This window comes from Dendropsophus ebraccatus, chromosome 7 (genome assembly GCF_027789765.1).
Source record: "Dendropsophus ebraccatus isolate aDenEbr1 chromosome 7, aDenEbr1.pat, whole genome shotgun sequence".
NCBI classification, from domain to species: Eukaryota; Metazoa; Chordata; class Amphibia; order Anura; family Hylidae; genus Dendropsophus; species Dendropsophus ebraccatus.
In genome coordinates this window covers 123,870,682-123,884,036 of record NC_091460.1, presented here as the reverse complement: position 1 = coordinate 123,884,036, position 13,355 = coordinate 123,870,682, and the positions used below count along the sequence as shown (strand labels likewise).

The 13,355-nt window shown below is 41.4% G+C and overlaps 1 protein-coding gene across 3 annotated transcripts in view; it reads right to left on the bottom strand.

The window, feature by feature from the left end:
• Positions 1-13,355, bottom strand: part of RAP1GDS1 (Rap1 GTPase-GDP dissociation stimulator 1) — a 93,042-nt gene that overhangs the window by 22,109 nt on the left and 57,578 nt on the right. For 2 of the 3 annotated variants that reach the window (XM_069978351.1, XM_069978350.1), the window contains 3 exons: positions 11,903-12,049; positions 7,646-7,774; positions 6,535-6,660 (listed from right to left, as the gene is read on the bottom strand). In XM_069978351.1, coding sequence (XP_069834452.1) covers positions 6,535-6,660; positions 7,646-7,774; positions 11,903-12,049 — 402 coding nt within the window. The remainder of the gene's footprint in view (positions 1-6,534; positions 6,661-7,645; positions 7,775-11,902; positions 12,050-13,355) is intronic. The other variant, XM_069978349.1, reaches the window with a different exon arrangement.

The following is a 13,355-nucleotide window of genomic DNA, read 5'->3' as shown; positions in this document are numbered from 1 at the left end:
CGTCTAAACGCTGATCGTTATAAAAAAAAAATCGTTACTTTGAAATCGTTAATCGTACGATCGGGCCAATAATCGCCTTGTGTAAACTTAGCATAAGTGACTGTAATTTATGCACTGTTATTTGAACTCTCCCAACTGGGACAACAAAGGAGACCTACAGCCCCATACCCTGTTTTACAGAAGCTACCAGGTTTAGGTAAAATCTAGGTTATAGTGGATCACATCCTTTTTCTTCCCTGTATAATTGATGTAGCTGAGCTTTGTGTCACTGCTTTTCCAAGTCACTTCTGTATGAGTAACTCAATTCAAACCGCACAACAAGCTGCAAAGAAACATTCATGAATTCTGCAGCAATCAGGAGTAGAAAAAGTATTCCATTCTAAAGTAACCATGACAATGCAGGAACACAGATTAGCCTAAACAGACCTAAAAAAAACCCCACTAAAAATGGAGAGCTCTAGATTGTTGGTCTTTATTTTTCTAAGTTTTAGTATATATTAATTTGGTAAATACCACATATTAACTGCAGGCATCTTGGTAGATATCAAGTAGATAGTGAAGGATGATGGCATGCTGTAATCTGCCAAAGAGAGGTTCAACAAAACGTGGAGATGTCTTTGGTCTTGAATTCATATCATCACTATATCAGGTAGCCAGAACACACAGTGCTTTATAACTTGCTCTGTACAGGGCTGTGTAGCGTCACACCAGTAAGGGCCTGTTCACACACGCAGACACGGCACATAATCCTGCCTGCTATCTGTTTGAATGGGAGGGCTTGCACTCCTCCGCGCCTCTCACTCAAAGAATTTACATGTCAATTCTTTGAGCGGAGGCACGCAAGCCCTCCCATTCAAACAGGATTTGGCGCCGGTTTCACACAGAATTTTGGCTCCAATTATGTAGTGTGAAGGGTTATGTGCTGCCTCTTGTTAATGCCTATAAACAGACGTATAGCAGGACTCTACCTTGGAGCAATAGAAGAAGATGGCCTGGTTTGGTGGATCATTATTTCTACATTGAGCATGTGACCAAGTGTAAGTGTGCATTGCGATACTCGGGGCAATGTTCTGATAGAAAACCTTAGTTCCTGGCATTCACATGGATGTTACTTTGACATGTACAACCTACCTAATCATTGTTTCAGACCAATGAAATCTGGTAATCCCTAATAGCAGTGGGGTCTTTCAGCAGGATAATGCTCTCTGCCACATTGCAAACATTTTTCAGGAATGCTTTGAGAAATATGTGAGCTTAAAGGGGTTATCCAGTGTTAGAAACACACGGCCACTTTTTTCCCAGAGACAGCAGGACTCTTGTCTTCAGTTTGGGTACGTTCACATTGAGGAAAAGTGGCAGTAATTCCGAACAGAATCCACACCGCGGACTCCGCCTGCCTCAGTGTCTCAATGCTAAGCATAGGGCTTCTCTTTGTTGAAAGAATTGACATATCAGTTCTTTGAGTGGAGTGATGCTTAGAGCGGAGGTGCCCTATACTTATTATTAAGACACTGAGGCAGGCGGAATTCCAAGTGGAGTCCGCGTTGGGGATTCGGCTTGTAATTTCCGCCTCTTTTCCTCAGTGTGAGCGTACCCTGGGTGTAGGCTTTGCAGCTTTTGAAAGCAGCTATGATTTTCTAACGCTGGCTAACCCCTTTAAGGATTTGCTGCTAAAGCCTTGATACTATGCCTATATAGGTCAGAGCTTTTTATGAAAGCAATAGGGGACTACACTGTATTATAGAGGTGCTCTTAACAGTATGGCTAATGGTGTAAATTCTATTTTTTAATAGGTAGTAGGTAGTGAGACATCCAGATCAATTTCACTGTGCAGAACATAAAACTTTTAAGCATATAAGCAATATCCGTGTAGTGACAGGTAAACGTGTACAGGCCTAAGTGAATAACACATCATAGTTTCTTTCTGGATGTAAATTGCATTTCTGCTATTGTGTTAACAGCCTAAGTCACAAAGCGGTCACAGTAGGAGAGATGTCAGCAGGAATTCAGCACTCTGCTTCTTACCGAAAGGTCACTTTGGCTTTTCAGACAAGTCACCGCACAGTAGTTGGTAGCTGGTTGTTTATTATGTGCTACAAGCAATTAAACTGATCGGAACAGGTAGCGCACAATAAATACAATAAAAGACAGCATAACTCCTATTTTACCACATTGTAAAGACGCAATTTGTCACAGAGCATGGAAAAATTAAATTGGGGCCACAAGGTCATTGTAAATAAACGTCCTGAGCGAAATAAGTTATGAAAACTTAAGTTTTAAGTATTGCAAATAAAATAGTGTAGACCAAGGACTACCTATGAAGAATGGAGAGGTCTGTAATTTTTAGTGTAGGCACACTTAAAGGCTACGTTCACACGTAGCAAAACTAGCGGAATTCAACGGCGGAATTGTCCGGCGCAGAATGCAGTTAGCCTCCCTCTCATAATGGGAGTCTATGGGAGGTGCGAGCTGCTGCTCTTCCCGCGCTGAAGAACGAACATGTTCATTCTTCAGCGCAGAGACATGCTGTAAGAACAGCAGCGCGCGCCTCCCATAGACTCCCATTATGAAAGGGAGGCTAACGGCATTTTGCGCCAGACAATTCCGCTAGTTTTGCTACGTGTGAACGGGGCCTAAAGGAGTTATCCAGTGCTACAAAAACATGGCAACTTTTGCACCACTCGTCTACAGTTCAGATGGTCTGCGCGCGCGTTTTGTAAATGAGAAGAGATGGGTCCGACGTCCATAGGTAGAACAGTGATTTCCTATGTATCTCGGACTCATCTCTTACATATCGTGCACGCAGACCGTCGAGTGGCGATTTCTCTGTGGAGGGGCCTGCTTCTGGAGCGGGACTTGCAGGATGAGGTAAGTATTAGAGGCTCCACCGGGGGGGGGGGGGGGTTGGGCACGCTCTTCCCCCTGTTCTAAGGTGACAGGTTCCCTTTAAGCTCCATCTTGCAGCCCTGTCTCAAATTGGCGTGGCCTAGAGTACCCATGCCCTAGGATTACAACACCCCTCCGTCCCTTCTCCCCGCCCTCTTTATCACTAGGAACGCCCCTGGGCAGGATTTTTCCTATTCCTCACCTGTCTGAATCCTAGGGTACAGACACTCTAGTCCATGCCATTTTGACACAGGGCTGAAAGTCTAAAAGTTGTTTTTAGGAAAATAACTGCATCCCCTGCCAAACAGACCCCAGGTCAGATCTTGGATTAAAAGCAGCTATCCGAGAAACAAGCTGTTTGGGGGGGGGGGGGGGGGGGGGGGTCAGATTGTGGGTACAGAGTCACTTTAAACTTCAGCTCCCTCCTAGGATTTTCTATTGGGTTCAGGTCTGGATACTGGCTAGACAAATCCAGGATCTTGAAATGCTTCTTACAGATCCACTACTTAGTTGCTCTGGCATGTGCGTTTTAGGTGATTGTCATGCTGGAAGACCCAGCCACATGCCATCTTCAATGCTGTTCTTTAGCGAAGTAGGTTGTTGGCCAAATTCTTGCACTACATGGCTGGCCCCATCCATTCAATATGGTGCAGTCATCCTGTCCCCTTTGCAGAAAAGCAACCTCAAAGTTCCCACCCCCATGATTCACGGTTTGGACTGTATTCCTGGGATTGCACTTATCCTTTTTCTTCCTCTACAAACAGCGCATGGAACCGATGGCAAAAAGTTCTATCTTGGTCTCATCTGATTGCATAAACTTCTCCCATGCCTCCTCTGGATCATTTAAATGGTAACTGGCAGACTTGAAACTGGCCTGGACATGTGCTGGTGTGAGGAAGGGGACCTTGCATGTGCTGCAGGATTTGACAGTGTGACAGTGTAGTGTGTTCCTAATGGTGATCTTTGAGACTTTTGTCCCAGCGCTCTTCAGGTCATTGGCCAGATCCTCTCATGCAGTTTTGGTCTTATTCATGACTTTAGAATAATCCAATACTCCACAAGGTCAGATCTTGCATGAAGCCCCAGATCAAAGAAGATTAACAGCCATGTTTTGTTTCTTCTACTTTCTAATAGTTACGCCAACAGTTGACGTCTCACCAAACTGCTTGCCTATCGTCCTGTAGCCTTTCCAAACATTGTGCAGGTCTACAATTTTGTCCCTGGTATCCTTCGACAGCTTTTTGGTCTTGGCCATGGTGGAGAGGTTGAAGAGTATTTTTTGAAGATTGTCGCTCCTTTTCGGCAGTGGTCTGCCCGTGTTAAAAGGCCCATACTTTAGAGCAGTGATTCTCAACTGGGCACCCAAATACCATAACAGTTCAAGAATTGAGAACATTCCATAAAGAGGAAACCTTTTGCAATGCCTTATGCATTAACAGTAAGTATATTACCTGTACTGTACTAAGAAGATCCTAAAAATATGACCTGATAGAAAACATCAGGTACATAGAGGCCTAAAGAAACATGTTGCCCATAACTCATACATTATGTGAATGCCCTAGACTTTTAACTGCGGCTTAGGTTCTATTTACACAGAAAGATTATCTGACAGATTATCTGCCAAAGATTTGAAGCCAAAACCAGGAGCAGACTGTAAACAGAGATTAGGTCATAAAGGAAAGCCTAAGATTTTTCCGCTTTCCAAATCCGTTCCTGGCTTTGGCTTCAAATCTTTGGCAGATAATCTGTCAGATAATCTTTCTGTGTAAATGGACCCTTAGGCTGTTTGAAAATCTGTTAAAGGGGTATTACCCCCCATAATTATTATTGTCGAGCTCACCTGAGCCCACCACCCCCCTCCCGTGCTCACCCGCAGAGCCCTAATTTCCAGCCCATCCCCCCCCCTCCCACCCCGCACAGTGCAGGCCCCAGCTCACCCGCGGCTCCACCTCTTATAACCGCCGGCCCCAATCACTAACTCAACTCTGCTTTGTCACTGCCTCAACTTAACTCTGCTATGTCACTGCCTTAACTCAACTCTGCTATATCCTGTGGATATCAGCTCTGTTACATCATGGACCAATCAGGCATAAGCACTGCATGATGGGAGATGTAGTTTTCTGGCAGGCACCATGTTGGATACAGATCATCTTTTTAAAAAAAACTTGTAACTATGGAGCCGAAGCAGCTAAAAAGACGGGAGACAGCTCAAAATAATTAGGGAGACTTGGTGACTAAGACCAGCTAGGTTTCGGAGCATTTTTTTTTTTTTTTTTTTTTTTTTTTTTTTTTTTTAGCTCTTGGGGGGAATACCCCTTTAAGTTTTTAGACTGTCCAGTCTAACTTTGCAACATCTATTAGGTAAATTATTTTTACGACAAAAATGTATTTAAAGGGGTTAACTGGTATTAGAAAATTGTATTTAAATAAAGCTATCACTCCCAAGATATATAACTTACAAATATAGTGTTAGTACTAACAGTACTGGCTTCAGCGTGCTTAACCATTGACAGGAAATAGAAAACGCAAGCACTACAGGATTTGTATTGTCTCCAGCTACCTGGCTCCTCCCTCTACGGAGACAACACATATTCCTTCGATATCACAAAAGGCTTAGCTGGATCTTGTCTCTGAATGCTAGCCTTACCCCCCTGAGTATTGTCAGCATCTCTGACCAGCCTCTTAAGCAATGCTATATGCTTCTACAGCATGTTTGTTTATTTTTTTAACTCATGTCAGCGTATCTCTTTAAACCACACCATTCTTCCAGTAAAACCACACCCATTTTTCTTCAAACCCCACCCCCTTGTCAAGCATGGCACAAGTTTGTCTAAAAAAAAACAAGAACATTGAAAATGCATTGAAAGTCATGTAAACCAGATTTGTTTTGTTTTTAACAATGTGAACCAGATTTGTGGCGTAAGAGAAACAGATTGCTGATCTCAGGGAGTCCAGCCAAATGATAACACTGCTGGCTGCTGGTTAAAGCGCTCCACACTGATGAGGGGCAACACCCCGAAACAGCTGTCAGTGTAATGACAAGGGAAAAACCAAGGCTAGGCTTCCATCCACAGACGTATAGGACAACTTAATATGGTGGTTTCCCTACAGGATACACCCCTTTGCTGGGTCCTTCCTGAAGGAATATCTGGCTAGTCCTGTGTTTCGAGACTCTTAAATGAGGCTCCTCTCCTCTTCTTTAGATTTTTGGTGTAGACAGTTTTAATTATATACCCCTCTTCTTTCAACCCAGGACACCTTGCAGCTTTGTCAGGAGCTGCTTGGAAAAACGTAGCTGCAAGAGTGTCACTTTTATAGTAGCAGTGAAAAAAAATATGTCAGCCTGTTTAAATTGTAATAAGAGTCAGGCATTAAGGAATGATAAAGATGACAGTCAAGAATGTCTGTTAGCATTTACTATGTACAGTTGAGATTATGAACATACCCCATCTGTGAAAAAAAAATTATGCCACTCTGATGCTGAAATAATTCATTATAACTAGGCTCAAACCAGAACTGGAGGTGATCCCAGCTGTCTGGTTTACATACAAGTCACTGGTGGCAGGGGAGAACGAGAGAGAAACAAAATGCTTGACTATGACTTTAAAAGCGGTTGTACTTCAATCATTCTGAATCAATTATTCTCACCATTTTCCGCAAGAGGAGCCAGGACTTCAAAAATCATTTCCTTCTTTTCATGCTCAGATTGCTTTTTAAAAAGTTTAACAAGTTCATCAGCAACATTTGTAGAAGCAAACTGCTCTTTACTTGATTCTAAAATGAGAAAAAAAAAAAAAGAATGTAAAATTAATAAATGCTATTGACATGTATGAATGGGTTTAAAGATAAGAACTTCTGTTGCATCACAGATGAAAATTTCGATGCAAGGATGTAGTCTTATCAACCAAGAGCACAACTCAGTGGCACTGCTGTGTGCAATATACCATAGCTGAACATTCATGCAACTGCTGGATTCTTCTTTCTGATTTTAGAAGAACTGTCATATCTAAAATAATCAATTTCCGAGCAAAAACGTACTTATTTTAGTCTACCATTACATTTTTTTCAGCGTAAAAACAATGATTGGGGGGTGGGGGAGTCCGTTACATACATTCCACGTCCATGTTCCGTGCAGAACACGTAACGTGTGAATGCGGCCTAACAATTCATTCCATACTATTATCTATTCAGCCTGCTTCCCCCAGTTTGGAGCTGCTGCTTTCTGCTGAAGACACAAAAACTCTGTGTGAACTTCTCTTCATTCTCCACCTCCCTTCCAGACGTAAACAAGTCCCAATCTGCAACTTTGTAGCAACTCTGTATTGCCGGCATGAATTAATCAGCAACTTGACTTCAGGTGAACCCTCCCAGCATTACAAAGAAGCAACAAAGTCGCAGATATAGCCAGCCAGGGACTTGTTTACAGTTTATATGCTGTCTGGGAAGGGAGGGGGGAGAAGAGAGAGACAGGCTCACACAGAGGTTTTTTTTGTGTCTTCCACAGAAAGCAGCAGCTCAGTACTGTGGGAAGTAAACTGAATAGATAATAACACATATGTAATGAATTGTTGGTCTCACCATAAGCAGCAACATATGAAAAGTTAGTTTGAGCAAAATATTTAGAGTAAGGGAACTGACTGGTTTCCTATAGAAAGTTTTGCTGAAACAATACAAATAGTTTTAAAAGTGTGCATAACATAGGCAGCCTGTGTAATAAACAAAAATGCAATACATTCTTTGCAGGTTTTAGTCTACTCACCAAGCTCTGCTAAATTACCAAAGGCAACAAGGCACATTTCTGTCAAAGGAGTGTTGTGAGAATGGACTCCAAGCAGCTTCACTAATGTAGGAATCACTCCCATATTTATGAGCTGAGCTTGCAGAGAATCTGGAAAGAAACCAAACATGACTTAGTCTACCTGTTCTTAAGATGCTTAAAGATCATATAATAGACATAATAAATGCAACATGACTCCATTCCAGGTAGTTTTGTACCTACTGCCACAATAAAATGTGATAAAATGGTTAAAAAAGGTGAATACCAAGAGTGTGTATTAAACAACACATCCTATACCATAAAGTATGGGTTCTGTTGTAGCATATAACAGAAACTTATAGACAACGTAAAGTATAAGAAACGTCTTTCACTGTAGAATAAGCGGTGGGCATATCCAGCGAAGGGGAGTGTATACGAGGGTGCAGGGGGTCTAAGGAATATGACCGTTTGGGGGTGCTGACTCTCAGAAAGCAAAAATTCTTGGCAAACTCACGTATTAAGAAAATAGAGAGTGCACTTGCCCAATAAAATGTCCTTTATTGCAGTCTTTAGATACGGTCCATAAAAACTTGGCGGCTACACGCCAGCACCTTCAGTAAATGTGACGGCTGTTTCGAGCAATCAATGCACTTCCTCTGGCGTCAGAGGAAGTGCATTGATTGCACAAAACAGCCGTCACATTTACTGAAGGTGCCCAAGTTTTTATGGACCATATCTAAAGACTGCAATAAAGGACGTTTTAATGTGTGAGTGCACTCTTTTTACGAAGATACTTATAGACCTATAGAGCATCACATCGCTCCGACTATATTACTGCAGTGATATGGATGGCGCTGTTTGTTAAAAAGTTTCCAACACTGATAAACTGATCACTGGGTAATCCACTGGTGGCGACCCCAAAATCAGCTATAATCTTAGGGTGAACCTGCCAATAACTGGGTAAGAGGGGTAAACAGCCTTGTGAATAGAGAAGAATCTATTAGTTGTTTTTTTAGTATGGATCTGTGCCAAGTTTGAAATTACGTTTACATTTTAAAGCAAGGATATAACCATTAAAGGGTTAAGCAAAAGGTTAATAAAAATGGCAAACCAACTGTATACAGAACAGTGAATCAAGTTTTAGAAATGGACACAACCTTACTGATGTCTGCACAATATGTAAGCGCTCATAAATCAGAATATTGGGATTTGTACACACAGACATGGTGACTAATCATTCTCTCCAAGTGACTATAGAGCAATGATAAAATACTGTGTAGGAACAGGAACCGTGTAGGGGAAAAGGATTTCACAACAGTTTTCTTTCGTTTCAGAATTCGAAGGAAATTAAAGGGAACCTATAAACATGAGAAATGTTGTTAAAGCGACAGCAACACAAACAGCACTTTCTGATGGTAAGTCTTAACATATATCTATCCTAATAAGAAAGTAATTACTATAAAGGGCAGTCGTCTTTTTCTGCAGTCTTCTATGTCTCTAACAATGTGCCAGAGAGCTTAACCCACTCCTGATATGTTGGGAAAACCAAGGATGACCCTCAACTAGTCCTCTGGGTAATAGCTCAGGCAGGAGAACTACTCATGCTTATTGACTGACAAGACAATGAGGTTCCTATGTTATCTGCTGCAGTAGATGTCATAGGACCCTCTCTGGCTTGTCAATCTCACCTGAGATGTGATAACAGCCCTGACACCATGACTAGTTCTCTAGATCAGGGCTTCTCAAACCCAAAACCACACTGCACAAATACATACTGCTCCACCTGCATAACTAGAGATGAGCAAATTTACAATACAAACAAAGAAAATTGCTTTGAAGTACATGTCTCTCCACCCCGGGTGGCTGAAAAAGCTGTATGTAGTACTGGGAGAAATTTCCCAGAAGATGATCCAACGTTTTCAGGAACCCGGGGTAGAGTGATATGGAGCGGCATGGACTTCAAAAGCAGCAGGCAGATTGCCAAGCTAACAAAGCTATTTGCTTCATTTGTACGGTAAAATCGTTCATCTCTACGTAAAAGCCAATGCCACACTGCACCAATACATTCTGCTCCACCTGTATAACCCAACTCACACTGCACCAATAAATACTGCTCCACCTGTACAACAACAACAAAAAAAACACTGCGCTATTACATACGTCTCCACCTGTAAAACAGCACCACGTTGGAGCACTTGTCTCCCCATAACCCACCCCTCTACTTATCTGGCAGTTTTCAAAACACACAGACAGGCAGAAACACATACAAATACACACAGCGGCACTGGCTCCCTTCTTCGCCTCCTCTTCTACCTGTGGCAGCAACTTATACCTTAGTGCACGGGAGGACACATTAACAGAAAAGGCAATAAGTGCTGCAGACGCTATTATAATGTTCTTTGTGATAACAGGTTTCTTTTTAATAGCAGTATTAATTGAAAGCATTTTAAGGTGATATTGCACTGGAAAAAAAAAGTTACATAGCAAATGGCTTTTATACATAGCAAATGGCTTTTATTTCACATCCTTATACAGTATTTACGGCCAAACAATCTGCATAATACAATTACAACATCACTTAACCCTCATAAAAATGCCAACGCTGCCTGGCCACATGCATAGGCCTGTGTTAAAGTTGAAATCACAGTGGGTGGGCGGGAGCATTACTAATTTCTTGTCCAAACACTGGAATATCCCTTTAACCTATAATTAAATTAACAACTGTGCTGGTTTCCTGTTACTACAGTGTAATCTGGAAGCAAATAAGGTAAGACTATATATGCAATGATGCTGAATTGTTGATGCCAATTTATATGGATAATGACAAGACAATATGAGTTATATAGCGTGATGACGCAGTTAGCAGTGGTGAACAGTATAAACATGCAGCAAAACGCAAAAAAAAAAAAAAGAGGTGACTTTGTATCAGTCTAAAAATTTGTGACAATTAAATTAAAGGTTTTTAAGTTTGATCATGGGACAGGAAATGGGTGGATAAAGAGAAGAAACCTATACTCGCCACTCAACTAGCATCTGAGCTGTCACAGCTCCAGACTGGAGGTTCCCTGGTGACATCACCATACACTGTGCACAGGATGTTGCAGCCAGTCACTGGCCTCAGCAGTCCCAAATGCTACCCCTTACATGTGGCCGATGAGGCAACATTCTAAATAGTCTTCATTAGAAATTTCCTACCATTTAGCTGCTAATGAGACAAAGATTAGGTAAGGCCATCAGTGTCTGATGGGAGTTTCTGCTCTCTTGGTGTTATAGAAAATAGAAGGGGGAGTTATACACCAAGCTCATATAGTAGACCAGGAGGGAAAGAAACCTTGCAGGGCAGCTTACACAGGCTGGGAAGAGAGGGGAGCGAAGATAAAATACAGGGGAGAATTATGTAGATGTATAAGTAAAAAGAAATTAGAGCTCACATAGCACGCTGTAGAGGTTAAAGAAGCAAATTCCGTATTAAAGATCTAGACAAAGTGGTTTTCTTTTAGTACAGTGCTAAAAGGTTTGTTTTTGAAAGGTGTCCATAGCCTTTAAATTTGCACAGAACTACTCCTGTTTAAGCACAGTGCAGAGCAAAGTTAGCTGAAAACTTTGGACACATATTGCTGCTATAGACATAATTATACTACCGGAATTTGAATGGCACACTAGTAATAAAGTCACACATAAATTTGCTTTAAAATAACATACAACAATAACAGTTTTTCAATGTAATTTCACAAAAAATGGAATAAAACTTATCAGGAATCAATAGAGCCAACCCCTGATCTTACGACGCAAACAATCAATCTAAATGCGTACTTTTGCCACCTAGAGGGAAAAAAAGTAACTTAATGGGTAAGGGAATAATAGTAATAATGAGAAGAAAAAAAAAAAAAAGATCTGAATAACCATACTAAAGTCCCCACAGAACAGCAGGGCACAGAACAGCTTGCTTCAGAGATTCACTGCAGATCCATCTGGCAGAGCAATGTTCAGACTTGAATTAAAAGCATAGTGGAGGGAATTAGCTCGGAGTTAACACTTCGCGTTTCTCCTACATGTCTGACGCTGCATTTGAGAAGAGTTCGGGAAATGTTTTAGGAATGAAAGATAATGATGTTATTTTTTTCCAGACCCCTACTCAATCAAGTACCCTGGAAAGTTTCTTTGTTATTTCTATTTGATAATCTACAATATACATAAACTTGAATGTGACCTTATTTCCTAAGCTGCCTTTATGGTGTGTGGATAAAGCAGTTAGTTTACCATTCTCATTGCTATAGTTCATCAGCATGCCACAAAAGACAGTCATGAGCTTCTCATTTGCTGGATCTGTTAATGTGCATATTGACCGTAAATGGTCAACTACAATTTGTGCACCACCCGCTTGGTCAACTGCTCGCCTGCCCTCATCTGGAAACAAACAAAAAGGAACATTAAAACAATAGAAAGCATTCCATTAGCACCCTCACATCTCTAATAACATTGTATATATGTATATTCATATGGGGGTATGTATCTTATTTATGTCTAGGCTAATAACATATGCAACAAAGCTACAGAAATCTTAAAAATATAGTACATTTCTACCCCTGCAGTATGCCTGATATTACTGTGTAGCATTTAGTTCTATTTAACATTAAAGTTGATAGAACTTTGAGCACAGAGGGGTCCGAACCAGAGCATGCCGCATTTGAGTAGCAGTGGTTTCTGAAGTTGGATGCAGCATAGGATGCATCTATGTTTTCCAGGACTCCCTAGGGCTGCAGCCAACTTTTTCAGCCTCCGGTATCTAAATGCCACATGCTCAGGATCGATGTTCGCTCAACTTTAGTTAAGGGAGAGGTCCAGCAACATTTTTTTTTAATTTAAGAATTGTATTGCCCCCCAAAAGTTATACAAATCCCCAATACACACTTATTACAGGAAATACACATAAAGTGCTTTTTTCCCTGCACTTACTACTGCATCAAGGCTTCACTTCCTGGATAACATGGTGATGTCACTTCCTGGATAACATGGTGATGTCACTTCCTGGATAAAATGGTGATGTCACAAGCAGACTCCCAGAGCTGTGCAGGCTGTGGCTGCTGGAGAGGATGATGGCAGAGGGATGCTCAGTGTCCCTCCAGTGCCCTGTGTCCCTCAGTGTCCCCCTACCATCAACCTCTCCAGCAGCCACAGCCCACACAGCTCTGGGAGTCAGGTCGTGACATCACCATTTTATCCAGGAAGTGACATCACCATGTTATCCAGGAAGCGAAGCCTTGATGCAGTAGTAAGTGCAGGGAAAAAAAGCACTTTATAAGCATTTCCAGTAATAAGTGTATATTGGTGATTTGTATAACTTTTGGGGGACAATACAATACTTTAATAAAGATTTTTGCCAGACTTCTCCTTTAACATATCAATGCACAAAGTTTGGGTGGGGAAATTATATAGTAAGCTGACAAACTAGATGTGTGGCATAGTAGTCAATTGATCTGTACCTCTAGGGGTGGCTCCACAATACAGAAAAATCTTTTCATTATAGTGTTTTCCTTTTTTTTTTTTAACATGTCTGCTCTACTCCTGCATGTGGCTAAAATAGTGACCAAAATAAGGACCAGATACTGACTAGAATACTACATGTGGACCGACCCAGCCTAGAAAGTAATTACACTTTGCTAAGGGTTGAGGAAATAAATCAACAGTCGTACAGCAGTTAGAGACTTGCTCC